This window comes from Elgaria multicarinata, chromosome 7 (genome assembly GCF_023053635.1).
Source record: "Elgaria multicarinata webbii isolate HBS135686 ecotype San Diego chromosome 7, rElgMul1.1.pri, whole genome shotgun sequence".
Taxonomy (NCBI): domain Eukaryota; kingdom Metazoa; phylum Chordata; class Lepidosauria; order Squamata; family Anguidae; genus Elgaria; species Elgaria multicarinata.
In genome coordinates, this window is record NC_086177.1 from 53,202,228 (window position 1) to 53,224,237 (window position 22,010).

The window sequence follows — 22,010 nt, forward strand, 5'->3', positions numbered from 1 at the left end:
TGAACTAATATAATCTTTGGACACTATGTAGCTTACTAAAAACCATTTGTTCACCTCTATGCAGAGCTCTTCTTACATCCAGGCTCCTAGAGCTCCTGTATCATTATCATAGGCCTAGGAAAGAGAATCTGAGGATAAAACCTGTTTTGGTCATCTGTTAGTGAAGAATGGTTGGAGGATGTTTGCAGTTAGCACAGTTGAATATTAACAAACGTAGGAAAGCTGCTAAGAAAACCACCACTGATCTCAAGTTGCTACTCCTCTCTATTTCACCATATAATGTTAATCTCTGTTTAGTATTGAGGTTATGGATAAATATCCTTCCCTATTCTCCCTCTCACACCATGTCTTTAAGTGCTGTAATTTCATAGGTATGATGAGAAAATTTTCATAGAATGAGTATCCCTCCAAAGAAAGAACAAGCAACTTTATTGTGTATACTTGAGTACTATTGACATACCTATCTCTTACTTTCATCATCTATTACCGCCCCATAGCCGAAGCTCTCTGGGCGGTTTACAAAGATTAAAACACTGAACATTTAAGAAAACAGATATACAAAATTTAAAAGCCGTAAAAACATAAAACAGATAATATACAAAGACAATATCCATTTAAACGGATTAAAAAATGACATCCTTCAGCTGTAGCCATAAGTGATGTACTCCATGCTAGCACTTCAGGATTCTAAAAGCTCAATATACTCCATGTATTTTAATCCTGTTCATTTCTGTAAACCTTGTAAGCATGGAGGGAAACAGGAATGCATGCTTCGGTGGGGTCTGCTCTACTCCGAACCTCCCCATTTTGATGGGGAAGGTCTGCAGCGGAGATGTAACCACATTCACAAGAACACAGTTACAAAGCTCCATGCGATCGGCCTGGCGCCTACACGGTACTCCCTTCATCAGCAGCTGAAGACCTTTTTATTCTCTCAGTATTTTAACACTTAATAATTTTAACTTAAATTTAAATTTTACTGTTCTAATTCTGTATTTTAATCTTATAGCAATTTCTGCTGCGTGGTTTTATCCTGATTGTGCTTTTTATATGTATTTTGTATTTGTGTTTTTAGACTGTTGGTTGTTTTATTATGGTTTTAATTTTTGTGAACCGCCCAGAAAGCTTTGGCTATTGGGCAGTATAAAAATGTAATAAATAAATAAATAAATAAATAAGACCCAGATAATAGTAGAGTTCCCGATTGTGTACAGCTTTGTAACCATTTTCAGTTCAACATGGTCACATTTGTGCCACATGTTGGATAATACGAACAACTCCGCTGCTTCGAGACACTAGGGGGTGATAGAGAACGTTCTACAGCTTGATCAGTTTCTTTTTCCTGCTCTCTCCCCTTCCTCTTCTGCAACAAGGAGCGCCATGTGATCTCCACAGGGAAGAAGTAAATAACTGTGGCCAGATCTACACCAAGCAGAATACAACACTTTGAAAATGGTTTGAAAACTGTATATGGAGTGTGTCCTGGGGTCAACAGTTTTCACTACTGTTATAAAGCAGTAGTGTAGATCCTGCCTATATCTCACACCTTTGCTCACTTACACACACCCAGCATTAGGGAGTGCTTGTAGTTAAACAGTGTAAGATAACCCTATGAGGCAGGGTCTTGCTATTTACTGTTTTACTCTGTACAGCACCATGTACATTGATGGTGCTATATAAATAAATAAATAAATAATAATAATAATAATAATAATAATAATAACAACAACAACCTTCTCGGATGGTATGTATAAAAGTACTAATAAAGTGGATTTGAACTTCTTTTAAACTGGTTCTAGCCAGACTTTCAATGAAAAGGTGAAAGTGATACCTGCTGCTTAAATACGTGATTACTATGTAAAATAAGAAGAAAGGATTCTTTGCTAAGTCATAATATATATAATTAGAACATATGGACATTTAAAATAAGGCAGTTGAGATTTTATTGTGCTTCTTTTATTGCCCTTTAACTAATAGGTGTTGCCTCCCACATGTATCTGCGGAATCACGATAACTAAAAACAACAATGCAAAGGAAAACAAATGGCCATGCATAGTCCTTGGGCTAGGTTGCCCATCCCTATTCTGTGGCAACCATCCAAGGTGAGTTTGATACTATTTGGACACAAGTGACCCAAACCAGATGGCTGTGTAATCTTAAGATAGAACTTTATTTTTCCCATGACAGAGAAGGAAAGGAATTCTTTGAAAAGTGGGGGAGGAAGAAATGATGGGTAAACTGCTTCAAGCTGGGACGATTTACCCAGCGGAAATACAAAAGAATACTGACAGATGGTATCTCAGGACAGATTATCATTAATCTAGTCATAACACCCATCAATAGGGTCAATACAGGTATTTCAGCTAAAGCATCTTCTGTAGGATTTAAAGGGTTTTCAAAGATAAGAATTTCAAAGTTCAAATAAAAATGTAATTATACAGGAATGCTAATAGTAGCAGCCTAAATAAACACAGCTCGCTCCAGAAACAGGTGCATTTTGTTTTAACTTTTCTGAACCAACAAGTACTAAAACACATGACAAGATATTTGAGTTAATTTTACAACCTATTGCTTCTTCATTTAACTGCACACTGATTTGTGTATATTCACCTCATTTCTCATGGTTGTGCCCTTGGCACTTGGTTCAATATTTCATTAAATCACCCTGAAAACTAACAGCTCAATTTGTTATGAAATTACAGTCCCTAAGCAACATAAATTACCTTGTGGTTTCACAATGCAGCATAATATGATCTTAAGATACATAAAGAGTCTACAAAAGAGTCTACAAAAGATGCTTCTGATGTTAAAAAAAAATGGGGATAAAAAAGACTCTTGCCAACAATACCTCCATTTTGCCCATACGTCATAATGTCTCTGTTTTCCCCCACATGCTATCAGGGCCCAAGATAATCCAAGAAGGAAACAGCTGTTTTGATGCTTCCTTTATGATCAGTATTCAATGTACAGTCTGCTAGTACATTTTTATATTCAAAGACTTGGAAGAATATACAATCATTTTCCACAAGCTTTCTATTGCATCATTCATATATATATATATATATATATATATATATATATATATATATATATCACAACTGTCTCTGTGTTATAGAAGCATTACTATCTTTGCTTTGTTATTCAGAGAGATTGGGGCTAGCAGGAGTAAAAAAGAAAAAGAAAAAGTGTAGACTTGAGGCTGATTCTCAATGGACAATTTATTTTACATACTGGACTCATCCCTGTGCCCCCATTTATATGGGCACTCTTAAGCTCACAGACCTCCCCACCACCCCACAAATATGATAATCCATGATGATGTAGGTGTGTTTCAAGACATTATGGTATAGCTAAATTCTGAAAACTGCTGTTTCACAGTTAACATTGCACACACAGGGTACATTAATAACAAATTTTGTATCTGAGTTGGGATTGGAGAGAAAATTCTCTCATTCAAAGTGGAGTCTGGCGGGGGTGGGAGTTTGGCAGTGCAGGGCAGGAGTGAGTCCAGTGTTCTTTGGTAGGTCTGTAGATGGAGTCCACTACATCATCTGCCTATACAGTGTACAGATTTTTAATCTTGTTTTAAAGGTGAAGGGGATACAACAGTTGCCTCTTGATTTTTCTGGCAATGGGCTGAATAGAAAAAAAAAACACAGCCCCAGGTAGCAATGTTGTTGTTGAGTTGACAATAATGACACACAACTGCAGGTGCAAGTCAACACCCATGAGACTAAAAATGTGATGCAATATCACAGTAATCTGATTTTATAAGAACTGAGGACCGTTGGTAACTCTCTCTTTAAGTTGGAATGCATTGTTCTCAGAATGTTTTGAAAATTTGCTCCATGTACATACTGAAACTGTGGCATGCACTCCTCCCAAATCTAAATTCAGAAGAGTCTTGGATTCTTTATTACTACAACCCAAGACTGCCATTTATTTATTTGCCTAATTAACATTCCACACATTCAGTAAAAAATACTCTCCTGTCTCATTTATCATAAGAAAGTAAGATGAGCTCTGCTGGATTGGAATAAAAAGTCTATCTGGGCCATCATTCTGTTTCCAACAGATGTCTCTGATGCTAACATGCATGGCATAATGCAAAGATGGCAACTTGTGGCTCTCCAGCTGTTATTGGACCACAACTAACATCAGACTTACAGGATAGCCAATGCTGAGATATGATGGGAATTGTGGTTCAACAACATCTGGAAGGCCACAGGTTGCCCATCCTTAGCATAAAGGCAGCAACCATCCTTTGCCAAACAAGATCCTCTATCAATTACCTACACGTATACTGTACAATTATGATACATTCACTGTGCAGGATTTCTTCAGAAAACGGTAGTAAACAGTTCACGACAGATTATGTTATATAAACAATTCTCCTGTATTTAAAATAATGTCTTCTTAATTAAAGAAGAAGAAGCAAACCTACATCTCTGTGAACTTGCCTTTTTGTGGCTAAATACAGAAAAGATAATCTTTCCTACTTTGTATATTTCATTTTATGGGATCAACATGGGAACAACTCGACTCCATAATATCCAATGACATTTAAGCAGTATGGTTGTTTATGAATGGGATTAACATGTGTACAGCAATGGATATATGGTAAATGATTACACATGTACATACATCAACAGATTTTCGACAAGGATAAAAAGTAGAAAACCTTAATGTTGTAATTCTGTGCTGACTTACTTGGAAATAAGCCCTTTGAGCACAGTGATAAATACTTCTGAGTAAATGTACATATGATCTGGCTAAAAGTATTCCATTTAAAGGCACCTAGACTTTTTTAAAAGCACTTCTCCATAATACTATTTATGTCCTCTGATTATTTTCAATGGGAAAAGATACAACACTCTAACACACAGTACGTGGCAAAGAAAGCCTAAAAGGAAAGTGGATTTGAATACAATGACATGAAGATGTTTTGTTTCAAGCAAAGCTGAAAAGTGTTTTGAGATTCACAATAGGAGTTGAATTATTAGTATTCACTATTCATGCACAGAAGAACAACATGGCAGAAAGCATGTCTCTGATGATGCACAGATAAGTTACTTACAGGTAATAAGTGTAGGAGTGATAGCTTCTTCTGCCATGATGGTGGAAGGATTTAGGCAGTGGAGGAAAAGATGAAATGGAAGGAAAGAAAAGCCAAATATTAATGTATGAAAAAATCAAGATGAGACTAGAACTGGAGAAACAAATGAAAAGGTAGCAAGAATGCATCTCAGAAACATCATGCACCACATCTGGAGCAGACAGATGGCATATCAACTCTTCACAAAGTTTAAGCAGTCACTAACCTCACTGAGATTTTTTAACACAGTTAATCATTCAGCAATGACTTACAAAGTTAGGTGTCCCACACATATATACTACACACACATACACATACATACACACACATGTTAATTCATTAGCCATGCTTTGATTTCACATTATAATATTTCTGTTAGAAAGAATAGCATGCCATATCTAAAACATCAGTAAGAAATCTGGAACAGTATCATTTTATAATGATTTTGTTTTGCCAGCGTACTGTGGGTTATTTGATACTAGATTTTCATCTTATGGGCGTTACCTATGCATCAACACAATAAACAGTTCCATTTGCTCAGATGTCAAAAATGACTGTAAAGCTTAAGGGTTTGGAACTGTGGGCTGGCATTTTACCCAGAATGTCTAGTTAGACATGTAATAGAAAAAGATTTTTTTTAATACAATCAGTTATATATAGAAACATGTTTTTCATTTTTTTAAAAAATAAAAAGAAGTAAAGATTTCTCCCTTTGAATAAAAAGCATTCTTTGACTAAAAACAAGGTTTTGTTCTCTGACCCCTCCAATATGGTTGCCCCCAGCCCTCAATGGCCTTACCAGTGGTGGTGGAAGCCGTGTCATGCCTTGTGCTGGATGGCTATGAGTTGCCCACCATTTTAATTACCCACAATGCCCCAACATAGGATTGTTCCAGGATATTCTGGAAAACCTAAATGATGGGCAAATCACCGCCATCCACTGCTGCTTCAAGGTAAGGCCAAAGCAGTGGTGGGAGTGCTGGTAGGCCCTAATGGAGACCTGGCAGTTACCCAAGGATGCCAAGCCTGTTAAATAAAATACATGTATGTCTAGAGAGTAAAGCAGGGGCAGGTAACTTGTGGCCCTCCAGAAGGTTTGGCCTACAACTCCCATCAACTATCACCATTACTATTTATTTATTTATTTATTTATTTATTTTATTACATTTATATACCGCCCCACAGCCGAAGCTCTCTGGGCGGTTTACAACATTAAAAATAGTAAACATTAAAAGTATACAATTTTTTTTAAAAAAAACATAAAAACAGTATAAAAACAGTATCCATTTTAAAACAACAATTCTGGGGTCCATTAAAAACAAGCTTAACATTGTTGAATGCTGTTAAAATGCCTGGGAGAAGAGAAAAGTCTTGACCTGGCGCCGAAAAGATAACAGCGTTGGCGCCAGGCGAGCCTCATCGGGGAGATCATTCCACAGTCGGGGGGCAACCACTGAAAAGGCCCTCTCCCTTGTTGCCATCCTCCGAGCTTCCCTCGGAGTAGGCACTCGGAGGAGGACCTTAGATGTTGAGCGCAGTGTACGGATAGGTTCATGTTGGGAGAGGCGTTCCATCAGGTATTGTGGTCCCAAGCCATGTAGGGCTTTATAGGTTAAGACCAGCACCTTGAATTGGGCTCGGAAACATATAGGCAGCCAATGCAAGCGGGCCAGAATCGGTGTTACATGCTCAAATCTCCCTGTTCCAGCTATCAATCTGGCCGCTGCATTTTGCACAAGCTGCAGCTTCCGGACCGTCTTCAAAGGCTGCCCCATGTAGAGGGCATTGTAGTAATCTAATTTGGAAGTTATCAGAGTATGGACAACTGAAGCTAGGTTATCCCTGTCCAGATAGGGGCATAGCTGGGCCACCAACCGAAGTTGGTAGAAACACTCCATGCCACCGAGGCCACCTGAGCCTCAAGTGACAAAGATGGTTCTAGGAGAACCCCTAAGCTACGAACCTGCTCCTTCAGGGGGAGTGCAACCCCATCCAGAACCGGTTGAACACCCCCCATCCGATCAGAGGAACCACCCACCAGCAGCATCTCAGTCTTGTCTGGATTGTGCTTCAGTTTATTAGCCCTCATCCAGTCCATTGTCGCAGCCAAGCACCGGTTCAGCACATCCACAGCCACACCTGATGAGGATGAAAAGGAGCAGTAGAGCTGCGTGTCGTCAGCGTACTGATGACAGCGCACTCCAAAACTCCGGATGACCGCACCCAACGGTTTCATGTGCATGTTAAACAGCATGGGGGACAAGACCAACCCCTGCGGAACCCCATACTGAAGAGTCCACGGGGCCGAGCAATGTCCACCAATTACCACCTTCTGGAGCCGCCCTGCTAAGTAGGAGCGGAACCACTGCAATGCAGTGCCCCCCACTCCCAACTCAGACAGACGTTCCAGAAGGATACCATGGTTGATGGTATCGAAAGCCGCTGAGAGATCAAGGAGAATCAACAGAGTCACACTCCCCCTGTCTTTCTCCCGACATAGGTCATCATACAGGGCGACCAAGGCTGTTTCCATGCCAAAGCCAGGCCTGAAACCCGACTGAAATGGATCCAGACAATCAGTCTCATCCAAGAGTGTCTGGAGCTGGCCCGCTACCACCCATTCAAGGACCTTGCCCAGGAATGGAACATTTGCTACCGGCCTGTAGTTACTAAGATTTTCCGGGTCCAAGGAAGTTTTCTTCAGGTGTGGTCTCACTACCGCCTCTTTCACACGGTCTGGGACCACTCCCTCTCGTAGAGAGGCATTAATCACCTCCTTGGCCCAGCCGGCTGTTCCATCCCTACTAGCTTTTATTAGCCAAGAGGGGCAAGGATCCAGTACAGAGGTGGTTGCGCGGACCTGTCCAAGCACCTTGTCCACATCCTCGAGCTGTACCAACTGAAACTCATCCAAGATTACAGGACAAGACTGTACTCTGGACACCTCACTAGATTCACCTGCTATAACACTGGAGTCCAAGTCCTGGCAGATGCAAAAGATTTTATTCTGGAAGTGCCTAGCAAATTCATTACAGCGGGCCTCAGATGATTCTACCGTGTCCTTGGGACCAGCATGGAATAGCCCCCGGACAATTCTAAAAAGCTCCGCTGGGCGGCAAATTAAAGATTTAATAGTGGCAGCAAAGTATTGTTTTTTTGCCCTTGTTTAGGGCTGATGGAATATGTAGGCCAACTCATATGGAGGATCACAAGTAGCCCACCCATGGAGTAAAGGATAAGTGAAGTACACTTATACAAAAATGGATATTTCTGCACCAGTGTCTCTGAAATAATTCTGATACGCTTCCCCACCACCCCCTCTGGGAAATGGATAGACTACATTAGAGATCCAATGATCTCCTCTACCCATAAGATTCACTATTTTGGACCAAGAAACAATGTACATATGCAATGCTTGTACTACAATTTTTTTATTTTATTTATTTATTTATTACATTTCTATACTGCCCAATAGCCGGAGCTCTCTGGGTGGTTCACAAAAATTTTTGTGAACCGCCCAGATAAATTACCGTATTTCTTCGATTCTAAGACACACTTCCCCCCCCCCAAATAAACAGCTCTAAAAATGGAGTGTGTGTTAGAATCGATGGCATCTTAGAATCGAAGAAATATGGTAAGAGGAAAAGAGGAAGCTCCTGCAGCAGCCTCAAGCCATGCGAGAGAGGAGGAGCTGGGAGGGTAAGCGCCTGTTTTTTTGTTAGTCCTGAAGGTGCTTCGGAAATCGTAAATTTATTCAGAAGTCCCATCGATTTCCACGGGACTTACTCGTGTGTCGTCGTCCCCTGGTGCACCGACAAGTAAAGAGCCGGATCCTATGGAGAATTTGGAGCGCCTTAAACGGAACCAATTGAACAGACGCGGGACTGGAGAGAGAAGCATTTTACCTCCTTAATCGCGTCTTCTCCTCTCTCTCCCCGCCCGAAAATATTGTTTACTCTTTGTTTCTACGCCCCCCCTTCTTCCCACGCAAACGGCGGTTTCTTCTCACACAGAGGGAAAAAAGAAAAGGACACAACCATTAGAAGAAAGCGCGGAGGGGGGGCGGTTGGCTGGGCGGTGTGGGAAGTAATATTTCTTCGATTCTAAGATGCCATTTTTCCCCAAATAAACATCTCTAAAAATGGGGTGCGTCTTAGAATCGATGGCATCTTAGAATCAAAGAAATACGGTATTACAATTGCCTTTGTGATTCCATTCTATTCATGACCTCCTCTTTTCTAGTGCAAAAAAAGGATCAACTTTTCATGAAGAAGCAAAAATGTCTAAAAATATATACTAAATGAAGATGAAACCTAATCGTTTTTCTTATTTATTCTAAGGATGAATAAAAGTAATATTCATACTCCAGATATAGAAATAAGCGCTATAGGTATTGATAATCTTTACTGCATAGTTTGTTTTTGACTATGGCAAAAGAAAACCCTACACCCCCATATAAATAGGCCTTACAAAGGACTACAGCTAATGTTAACTTGCCTCCAGCTACATGCTGCAGGCGTCCCTTTGAAATGAGACTTTCATCAAATTTTCTCTCTCATCTTCTTTGCCTGCAGAAATGTTTGCCAGTTTTATATTCTTATTTTTCTGATGCTAACAGTATTGTTTAAACACAAGGAGCTACGTGCTTAATATTTAATAACATGTGGCATATTTGCTAAATGCACACCTGTTAAAATTCTATTTAGAAGAATGCAATATGTTGTTTCAGTAGGAAAGCTGCAGTTATATGTGTTCTTGCATTTTTGAGTCATGCAAAACAAAACAAAAAATAACCCCAAAACAACAAGGCCGACCTTGAATAAGAAGGTACTGCTGTGCCCCATGAAAATACTTCTGCCTACCTATGACTGAAAGGTAGAGAGCAAGGTTGTTCCATGTGTGTGTGTTCCCATAATTCAAAATTATTTATTCCCACTTTCTGATTTAGGATCTCATGACACAGCAGTCTCTGTTCTTCAGCCTATGTTGTACTTACAGGAATATAGCATAATTGGTATAAATGCTCCACACTTTCAGAAACAACAATAAATATAATTAATCAGTATAAAATTGTCAAGTGCATAGATGCAAAAGTCTGCCAAAAACGTATTGAGATGAATTATTCTGTATAAAATATGGTTGCAGAACCAGGTGCTTTAATTTCAGTAAATGCCTCAAACATTACAATTTGATAGAATAGAAGAAAAATGAAGAAGAGGCTGTTCCAGAAATTCTTATATTGAATTTTTATAATAAGCTCATGAAGTTTTATGTATGAAAATCCTTGACAATTAAGTGCCGTAGTTCTTAATGCCAAATGAGTGTAATAAACATAAATCTACTTAAAAACAATCCTAAATCTGGGAGGGGGAAATACCAGTGAGCCGGTAGGAGCTACTGCTTCCAACCAGCTCACTGCAGCCAGGACACGAGGCGGAAGGCAGCTCCCACTCCCACCCTAATTGAAAACAAAATCCCTCTCATCCACACCAAAAGAGAGAACATAACGAGAGCTGTGCACAAATTCTCCACTCTATTTGTGAGCAGAGTAATTGGGGAACAATTTCACTGAATTTCTCCTGGAGGATGAGAATTTCTCCAACAGTTTCTTACAGGTGGGCCTCATTATTGGTAAAGGATGCAGCACAGCTTTCTTTTTCCCTAAAGGTTTTCGCGAGGATTTTGTGTGCAATTGGCACCAGCAGCAATTGTATTGTCAGCTAAGCTTCTATTTTGCATCCTCCACAATGCCCCATATTTAGCATTATCCCAAGGCATTGTGGGGAAGGGAGAGAGGGAATACAACTACCACCAAAACAAACAAACAAACATGGTGTAGAAAATTTCAAGAAAATTTCTCTAAGGCACAATTTATTTTTTGGAGCTGGGGACAGGGACGTAAGAAAAACACTTAGAATTTTTCTGAGAAAAAAATGTCTTCAGAAAGGGCATTTTATAATTCCTTTTGAATTTATTTCATTGGTGGTTTTGAGTTTATCAAATCATGATGAGGTGGTGAAGGGCCTCGTGTGTACTTCCTGATCTGAAAAAAAAATCCCTATGGGAGGAATTACCTCATGATGTTTCCCCCTGGGCTTTAATTGATGTGCGGGAAGTCGAGGAGGCTACTGGTTGCCAGGGAAACAATTATACATTGTAATAGAGGACACTCACAAAAATCCCTCAGTCACTTCATTAGTAAGAACCCTGAACCCAACCCATGAGAATTTTCTGCTTCTTTGAATTTCTTACGTAATTTCTTTTTCACGAAATTGATTGAGAATGGTCAAAAACAAGGGAGGAATGTTTTTTGAACACCGCACTAAAAATAACTACACTGGCTTCAAGGGCCCGAACTGTGTGTATGTCAGGGGAACAAAGGAGCTCGAGATTCTATTTTGAGCCCTAGCATTGGTCGGAACACTTCTGGTGGTATTTCTATCCCCAGAGAGTTTTCTATGGGTGAACAGGAGGTTTCAGGTGCAGAAGTACCCTTCTACCACAATGAATGCCCCTCCCCTCACCATGTAATTTGAGTACTAATTGGGATTGGAAGAGGGGCTGCAGGAGAAAAAGTGGTATGCTGCAAATCCGTTTAGCTTCCCTGAAGCAGCTATTGGATCACTGTGCCCAGAGCTTGGTGAGAAAACAGTGGCTGGAAGTTCTTGCAATAACTCCTAAGGATCATCACTATCAACAGGCCTTCACCTGAGGAAAGTATGAAACACAGAGACTGAACCTCCAGACAAGATATTCTAAGGTCTGTTGTCTTTACCTTGGTGTAAATTAGCAGTTACAGAAAACTGTGGCAAGTTTTATGTCAATCAATATCACACCCTGATTGAGAGTATGGCCTCTAACTAAATACCAGCAAGGTCTTTAGTGACAACAGACATCAGACACTATCTCTTGCCAAACAAGATTTACTGTATATGTAGTAGATATGTAGGCATAAGTAGATGATTTAATCTGACCCTGACAATGCTTTGTTTTCCACCCTCTAAAATGTCATTCATACATTGCCCACATGAACTAGTTATGATTCTTAGCATATCCTACACTGCCAATAGTCAAAGTCTAGTGCTCTCAATGTCCTGCTACACTCTGACCTTCTGTTTTCTTGCTTTGCTGACTGAGCACCAGTGTTGGGAGCCCCCGGGATTCATATGCAAATTAGAGCATGTATCTGTTAGTTGTTTTCTTAAGTTTATATTTTGTAATTTTCACTCTACATAGCCAAAGAATTGGCAAAGCTTTTAGTTTGTTTAGTTTGTAAAATTTAATAACTGGAGAAAATTCTGTTCTCATAAAATGGGTTTTGCTGGTTGACAAAAATATTTAGGTTTGATTTGTTATACAGATACAATAACACAAAGAGTATGGCATTGATTTAAGATAAAGTGTTTTATTGCTGCGCTATTTTGCTTAATGTGTTAACTTGTCCTACCGTTTCAACAGTTTTAATCAGATTAATGTTTTAATGTTTTAATGGTTTTAATGTTTTAATGTTTTATGATGTTGTGATGGTCATTGGCTACAAACAATAAAGAATGAGAATGAGAATGATATTAATTAGAACTGTAATCAATATGGCACAGTAAAAGTACCAACCACTTCCTACTTGCCGTCCATATAGGAATGGAGTGGCATTGAAAAGAGCTAACCTTTGCTTAGAAAAAGAACTAGAACGGGAACAAATTAAATATATCAGAGACACTAGAGAAAGCTCCATCCTTCGGGAGAAATTACATGAGTGGAATTACATGAATTCTTGTAATTATATGATTATATGAATGTAAAGAATTTCCTAGTAGTTGATAAGAATCTATATATGCTGCCTGTGGGATCGGGAGAATCTTTCCCACAATATTTATTTAGACTGAGTAATCTACAAAAATTATTGTGATGGATAAATGTTGACTTGGACAAGTTCCAAAATATCAAAACAGATAAAGTAAAAAAAAATGCTGTTCTGGACATGTAATTCAGGTCATACTTTGTTTTGGACATGTCTTATATAGGGGATGTCTATATGTTTTAAAAGCCCTGTGGTGGCTACGTGGTGGCGCTGCATCCGTTATATGACGCAGCTGCCAATTTGCTGCCACAAAGCTGTGTGTTTCAAAAGCTGGGGTCTTACCCTGGCTTTTTGCGCTGGAGTGAGGTCACCATGGCTCTTCCACCTCCTGACCTCGCTCCAGCATCGAGCTGAGGGTGTTCCTGGGTGGAAGGCGACCTCTGATTGGTCACTGAAAGCTGGGCAGAGGGTGGACACGGTGAGCAGATGGTCGCCAGAAAGCCCCCACAGTAATCCATACTGTGGATTACCTGCAGCCACCCTGCAGCAGCAAAAGCTATTGGGCGGTATAGAAATGTAATAAATTAATTAAATAAATAAATAAAAGCACAGGGTTTCTCCCAAAGTGGCAGCAATGTGGCATCATGAAGGCAGCCCCCTAGATTGCTATTTTTGTGATTTCATTATTGAAGAATTTATTTCTACAAAGGTATCAACTCTATGCAGAATTTAAAGCTACAAAGTGTATTTGTGTATTTTTATGAATGCAATGCTTTGGATTTCTTTCTGACAAACAAAATTCAAATTCAATGTTTTCTTCATTTTAACAGAGGTTCATTTAATGCCACTACTTATTTTTTATGCTTACTTTACAAGTTCTTTCCATTACCCTAAGGAAGTGAATCCCATCTGGTTCACTGTTATGACCCAGCTGGGGAAATACTATTACAATGGTAATTTAAATATACACGTAGTGTCTTACAAACCTTGTTCAATTGACAGGTCACTTCACATCTAGAACTCTCCAAGATCTATAGCAAATAGATCTGAGATCAATTAAAGAACATGAGGCCTGTAGAAATTGCACTGGTAGGCCCTGCATTTGGGAAGGTCATAATTGCAAAGGGAGAAGCATTCAAATGACAAACATTCAGTTATTTTTCATAGCTACCATTTCCTATCAATCCAGAATAAATAAACCTAAGCCTAGCCTAAGTGCAACTATAAAGATATTGACTGTGATGTCCTCCTACATTACTAAGCAATTTTCCAAGTATTGCCACTGTCATAATGATTGTCTCACTGTTTTTACTGATACATCTCACCTTGACACCAGATAGATATTCCAAAGAAAGACAAGTTTATAGCATTATTATGGCTAACAATTTATAAAGCTGCTAATATTTTCAGAAGATATCCATTCCTTTTCTTCACTCATTCAAAATACTTGGTGAATCTGCCCTAAGTTACCCTCAGCATTTCATTTTCACAGGGGGAAAATGCACAGTGCAATATAGAGCGTCATCAGACAAGCATTTTATAGCATGCTCGTTACTGGCTACTCATGGATTTTCATGGGTCCTTTTCACAACGCCGTTCATTTCCTGTGTGTCTGCTGCTCCTTCTATTCGTTCTTCTGTCACAAAAAATGTCCTGGCAAATCTGATTCTTTTGGCTGTAACGAAACTTGCCACCATTTCCTGCTGTGTGCAGGAGAAGCAGTGTGATAAAAACACCCACTGAATTGTGGGACAGAAGCATGAGGCAAAGCGACGGCAAGGGAATGCAATTTTGCCCCGTCTGAGGGCGCTCATAGGCTTCCAAGGAATTTAATCAGCAAAACCAGTCTTACATTTCTGTCCCACAATAGGGTCGGACTGAAAAGTTTCATTTTGCATTTGGAAGAGTTGACTGCTCACAGAAGGAATGTTTTATTCCTTCCACTAAAGCGCTGTGTGAGCAAAGTGAAATTAAATTCAAAGATCTTGCTCTTCTTGTGAAACGGCACAATGACCTGCACAAGCAGAAGCATGAGGAGAGCTGTAGAATCCATTGCATTATAGCACCACAAAACTCTTCAGCACTAATCGTGATTTACCTTCCATCATGGTCCTTTGGATTCAACCATGTAGTTTGGATCCAAAGCAGTTTATTTTTGACTAAGCCTTCTTTTAAATTAAAGACTGATCATTTCCTGAAAGTTCTATAAGAAATCAAGCAACTCTATCTTTCACCTTAGCTCCTGAATGGAGTGGAGGTACAGATGAACATTATTGTTATGTAATTTGGGCTGATCATGCAATATACAGCGCTAGACTTAGCCTCAGGGATTTTTAACACCACGAGACTAACATTAATTTACTAAGAATGCTACAGGAGGAAAGAGACAGATATCACAGTTTCATCCAACACTAGCAAGGCTTTAGGGAGAATAAGTAGCAGTTCTTGTTTCAACTGTCCATAAAAGTGGTTGGAAACTTTGCATGGGTCTCACTGAAGATTGCTGCAGGAGATGTTTCAACACAAATATGTACACACACAAATATTTATTAACTACTCACCTTTTCTTCATAACCAACACAACCCCAAGAAATATAATAACGAACAACAAGATTCCTGCAATGACTCCAGCTATTTTAACAGTGTGGTCTGTTTGCTTCTCTGGTTCAGGGTCTGGTTTCCTAGTAGCAGCACCTACAGAAGCACATTTAAAAAGAGAGAGGAAAACAATTAAGACATTGAACATTTTATTTATTATATTTAACATAGTAATAATAATAGTTATCAGAGCTGGCAGATGCCAAAACGTTTCTTTCTTAGGATTTGTTATTAACAGGAATTGATATGCACTTCAACATGCTAAACCAAATCTCCATGCTACGCCTATACCTTACCTTGTCCTCACATACTAATTTTCTATATTTTTATTATCTGTGCTACCCTCCCTGTTAGTATTGCTTTATATATATATATATATATATATATATATATATCTCAACAACACAATAACTATCATAAGCCTTTAACCACATTTGATTTGCTGAAACATTTTCAGCAATTATTTCTCATAAATGAAGCAGTAATTCCTTAACATATTAGCTTAAACACCTGGAAATGTGAGATAAGCTCATTTACCATGCATTTTACCAGCAAATGTTTTGTTTTTACACAATAGACTTTTTTTGCCTTTGGAAATCTAAATCTAGGTCACATCTGGTAGGCAAAAGACTCCTTCTAAGCAATTTATTCACAAAATGGGAAGCAGCTGATGATCATACCACTGGCACCCACATTTAATATCTGTTTAAATGAGATAACCAGTGCCTTACAGCAGCCACTGTCTTAAGCTTTTATAGCGTCCTCTACAAAAACAAAAACAAAAATACTGTTTGTTCTGCTTACTGTATAATGTGATGGAACATCAGACTCCATGTCTCATGAAACATCCATTTTCTCCGCTAAATAATGTTAGCATGAAAAGTGTTAAGGATGCAGTATTCAATTCACCATGCTGACCCCCTTAAAGGACTTCTGACTTTTTAATCAAAATATGACAGTATTCATCATTTGAGGCACCATGTCACCTTCACAGGGTAGACAGACAATCCCGAAACAAGTCTGATTTATAAGCTTCCTCATTAAAGTTCCTTTGGATTGACATGGATGTGGGCAGAGAAAGAGTAAAATGTAATTAAACTTTAACGTTAGGGGACCAGCACACTCCTGTTTTCATCAAGGTCTTTGAAAGCCCTGATTAAGTTCTAACCTTCTTCTTTTTCTTTTCTTTTTGTCTAGAAACTATGGTAATGAATAATCATTCCTAGGACAGATTTTTTTTTTTTATTGCTCAGCATTGAATGATGCTAAACTTTCAAGGACACACAAATTTACAAAATTCTTTTTGCCGAAGTTTATAACCAATGGATTGCCATATTAGTTGAATAAATTGTGATATCCATTTTGGTGCCTAATAATGAACATCTTCTCTTCCCCCCCCCTCCACTTTTTTGGTGAGTTTCTATCTAGATACATTATTCAGGATCTCTGGCGCAAATCTCTAAGTCAATTGTACAACAGCTTGACACCAGATCTACAATATCCAAACTGCAAACTGGAGTAAACAATACAGTAGCACTATCTAGGAGCAATGGCACCATTGGGTTATCTCTTGCCGTAGCATTCTTTTTTTGCCTGATAGTACACATCCCGCGAGCCTTCCTCATGTTTCTTGCCATATTGGAGTCTAAGACGAGTCAGGCGAGGAAAGTACTGACACAGACGGTGGGTTAAATCTAATGTCATACTAGCATAAGTTCAATAGTTCACTATTACTTTTTCCCTCTCTCCTCTCCCTGCAGCCCTCGATGCTACCTGGACATCTCCTCCAGAGGATTTCCTAGTCCTCTGGAGTAGATTTTGAGGTTACACCATCCCTGTCCTGTTGACAGAAGTAGTTCCATCAGCGGATTGACACCGTTAGACACAACTAAGAGTTTCATGAATGCTCAACATGCAGAAGTGATGATACACAGTCAGTAAGATTTTACTATTGGGCTCTACTGATTTACATTGGGACTCACAAACATAAAATGTTTTTTTATATTTCCAACAGTGTTCATATTTCATCACATATGAACACTAGCAAAACTGACAAAAAAGCTGGTATTTTATCCTGGTTTTTAAAAGTACGGTGGCAAGGAAACATCAGTTATTGAGAGGTATACAAATAGTGTTAACAACTAGCTAACTAAATTAAAAAAAAAACAGCAGACAGCCTTAATGTTTTATATCAGGGGTGGGCAGACAGAGATCAGGCTTGTGGAAACTACTTTGTAGATCTACCAATTGGAGACTGGTTCAAAAGACATTCCCTTACAATTCAAGAGTTTTGAACTCAGGAATTTGTTTTGAAGACCAGAACTGAATGGAGCTCACAGTCCTTCTATGCAAAAACTCAATCATGGTTCTAAACTTTATTTCAGAAGCAGACCTTAGGGCAGGTGTGGGAGTCACTTTGTGGCTGTTTTTGATAAGCAACTAAGAGTCAGAAATCCTTGTTGATCTATTGTGAATCACCCAAAGATTTATCAACAGATCCAGATCTACCCTGTCTTATATCACAATATCCAATTTAGTACGAAATCCTATACATGTTTAGACAGAAAAAAACCCTACAGCTCCTGGCTGGGGCATGCAGGGAATTTGTGGACTTTTTTCTGTCTAAACATACATAGGATTGTGCCCTTAATGTTGCTCTCTAGTTTATCTATGACAGTTCTTGGGGCTTTGCTGTAGCCCAGGAGAAAGATTACACCAGCAGACAGAATCTGGTGCCAAAGCTGGCGAGATGGTACAAGTGGGGGGGGGGATATTTCCCTTTAGCCTCAGCTATGGGGCGGTATACTACTACTACTACTACTAATAATAATAATAATAATAATAATAATGTGATCCAAAAGCATGCTACTTCTTTCCAGGAAAAGCAAATGCAAACCCCAGCCATTTCACTCAATCTATGTGTTTGCCACACTTTCTCTCACAGCCTTAACAAAAGCAGTCTGATTATTATTTTTTAAGAGAGCATGATCAACAGAAATAGCAGGTATCATGGGAATGGAAGGTTCCAGATACAATCCAGTAATCTCAGAAAAAGACTTTGTTCATGTGGCAGGACTTTGTATTTCTTTTTCGCTGTGCTTCCTATGCTCTTTACTCTTGTATCTTCCAACTAAGAGCTTCCTTGTATATAAGGAAATAGAATTGCGATCTCTGACATATAAGACCCGCTATGTATGCCAGTTCCCCCAAACCTGGTGTGCACAGAAGCTTGGCCCACCCCCTTGAATGACTTTACATTTATGTGAAGGCAGGGGGACAAGCATTTGCAAAACACCACCAACAAAGCCAGCCCTGGGGCTGTAACTAACAACCAATTGGAGCCTCATGCCTGCCCAATCTTATGAGCTGCTGCACCCACAATACCTCAGCTGTACCTGCTCACAGGATCAAGTTGTTTGGCTTGTAATCTAGCCAGCAGTCAGGCACATCTAAGTCCCCCATCCCCCATGCTGAACAAACATGACTTCAGTGAGTGCAAATATTCACTGGGATTCCATGCAAAAGATAGCAGATAAGAGCCAGAAACTATATTCTTTTGAAATAAAACATAGCATTCATTAGAATTTAATGTATTATGGCCCTTTTTTAAATGTAACCTTACGTATAGGTATAACAAAAAACATGTATTTAAAAGTAAAATCAGACTGTTTTGCTGAATATACACATAAAAGCCTCTAATTTCTTCCCCTATTGTGCCAAAAATCCTTTCCTTTGTAATCACTGTAATTTTAACACTGGTTTCACTTTAATTTTCCATTTAAGCCTGGGACAACTTCTTGACTTCGGTTAGCTTTAAATGCGCTTGTTCAATGCATTACTTTTAGGTTTTGCCCCAACTAAATGTCTTGTACAGGTGTTCTGATCAACTAATGCCATGTCAAAGTTTTAAAATATCAAGGAAAATAGGCACAGCAAAGCTCAGTCACAAATGAAATATACTTTTCCTGTTCCTAACCAGTGCATGATGTTTTTTTTAAAAAAAATTCTCCTTTTTCTGTTCCAACTTTTGACCTGTATAATACAGAAACTGGTTAATATCCATTTGTTCCTCCTGAGGGCAAGGTAGATGATCACACCTTCAAAAAAACTCATATCCTTAAGAGGCATGCAATCAAATTATTATGCAGGCAGCAGGATCCAAGTAATATCACTTTTCAGCACCTACCCTTAACTCATATTTCAGATAAGGTCAGGGAAATGAAATGTTATACCCCTGTATGACAGCTGCATTGTGATTAGGAGCATGGAATCATGTAAAATAGGACAAGACTAAATTATCAAATAGTGGTGTGCCTCTGCCTTTGATTATCTAATTCAAGGGGTCTGCCACAATGCAAGAGGGTTGAGAAGAGAACAGGAAGACATGCAATTCGATGTTAAAAGATGTGAAATTGTTCCATTTCTGAGCAGGACATGCTCCTGTAGACTTGCAGCTAAGGTGTGCTTGAGGCAGAAACTGGGTCAAATGCGAAATAGTTCAATCAGGACATCAGTTCAAGGAGCTCATCTGTATTCACAGTCAGTGGGCGCACCAAGCTCTGAAATCTTAAATAGGCTGAATTGAAGAGTGGCAACAGACAAGGAGGCAAATGCACAGCTGGGAACACAAAGGAGGGGCAGAAGACAAAAGCGCAGCAAGAGTCTTCAGGTTACTCAGGACGCAGAATGTTCCCCAGATGTGCTGGACTAGCACTCCCATCTTCCCAAGCTAGAATAGCCAATGTGTTGTAGTCCAACACATTGGAGGGCACTATAGCGTGGAGAATGTGGGTAAGGAGACAATTTCTTCCCTCTCCCGTAATCCTAGAACCTGGGGTCATCCCATGAAGCTGATTGGTGGGTGTTTCAGGACAGATTCACACAGCACATACTTAAACTATGGAATTCACTACCACAAGATGTGGTGATGGCCACCAATTTGAATGGCTTTAAAGAGGTTGGATAAATTCCTGAAGGAGAAGACTATCAATGGCTACTGGTCCTGGTGGCGATGTGCTCGAGTATCAGAGGCAGTAAGCCTATATACACCAGTTGCTAGGGAACATGGGTAGGAAGGTGCTGTTGCACTCATGTCCTGCTTTGTTGGTCCTTAGTCAACAGCTGGTTGACCACTGTGTGAACGGAGTGCTGGACCAGATGAACTCTTGGTCTGATCCAATATGGCTCTTAATGCTTCTATAGAGACTGTGAGAGCCAAATACACCTTGGCTCACCCCCAACCTATCTGAGTGTCCAGTGAGCCAACTCGCCATGCATTACTCACAGCCAGTTGGATAGTGATAACCAGAACGAGTCTTATGCCAGTACCCCTCAAACACCTTGCTGAAAATAATTCACTGGCAAGAACACTATATTACAGCAGCTCTTAAAAACTGTAAATCAGATTAACGACGCTTGCAGATCTCAATAAGTTCTGTGTGCCAAAAGCAAAAAACAAAACAAACAACTTAGAGAAGCATATTGATGATGAAACAGTAGCACAACATTTGTATACCTATGAAAGGTAACTATCATTCAATCTTGATCTGCTTGAACGAACACACTGTGCTCATTTTATTATTCCTTATCCAAAACACAGCTATGGCTTCATTTGCAGCCATTGCTACTTTAAATGTGTGTAGACATCCCATCCATATGGTTAAAGTTACGATAATAGCTATTGCCAAAGTTCATACTCACCTGGCTTGGAATATGAACTCGTCTCATAACGTACACCTGCGTTATCAAGCAAATATTCTCCTGAATAGTCTTCTCTTGTTCTGTAATCTGAGTCACAACACCTCCTGCGCTGGTACTAGGGACCCTTGAAAATAGGGCTGTGCTCCACTTCGCTTTGGAGAAGCGATAGCGGAGTGGCCTGACTCGTCTCCGACAAAGGCGGAGATGAATCAGGTCAGGGGGCTGCAGATCGAGGCGAAGTGGTTCACCTCAATCCGGAGCTCCGGACGCAGGTAAGTGGGGGGAGGGGGACTCACCTAGTGCTGCTGCAGTCTGTGTGGCGATGGAGCCAGGTAAGGTGGTAGTGGGGGAGTTTTGCTTACCTGGCTCTGCCGCTGCAGTCCAGGTGGCAGCAGCGGCGGAGCCAGGTAAGGGGGCAGGGGGGCTTACCTGCCTCCATCGCGGTCCATTGTGGGCTTCAATTGAGGCCCCGGCTTGAAGCTGGAAGAAGCTGCGGCCTTCTCTTCCGGCTTCAACCGGGGCCTCAATTGAAGCCCTCTACGGGCCGCGATGGAGGCAGGTAAGGGGGCGGGGGGTTGGTTTACCTGACTCTGCCACTGGCGCTGCTGTTCATACAGTGACGGAGGGGGTGGGCGGATCTGATCAGGCGATAAAGTGTTTCGGTGGGTCCGTGCACAGCCCTATTTGAAAATATAGTTTCCTAGGGTGCCTGAATCCTAATTTCATTTACATATTACATCGTTATCCCAATCTTCCTCCACGGAGTTCAAGGTGGTTCACTCTGCCCCCCCCCCATTTTATCCTCAGAACTGTCTGTGA

General features: G+C 40.0%; 1 protein-coding gene across 5 annotated transcripts in view; it reads right to left on the minus strand.

Moving 5' to 3' along the window:
• The window catches only part of PTPRM (protein tyrosine phosphatase receptor type M), a 527,195-nt gene that overhangs the window by 156,121 nt on the left and 349,064 nt on the right, over positions 1-22,010 (minus strand). For 3 of the 5 annotated variants that reach the window (XM_063130578.1, XM_063130573.1, XM_063130574.1), the window contains 2 exons: positions 15,455-15,587; positions 5,078-5,107 (listed from right to left, as the gene is read on the minus strand). In XM_063130578.1, coding sequence (XP_062986648.1) covers positions 5,078-5,107; positions 15,455-15,587 — 163 coding nt within the window. The remainder of the gene's footprint in view (positions 1-5,077; positions 5,108-15,454; positions 15,588-22,010) is intronic. The other 2 variants (XM_063130575.1, XM_063130577.1) reach the window with 1 other exon arrangement.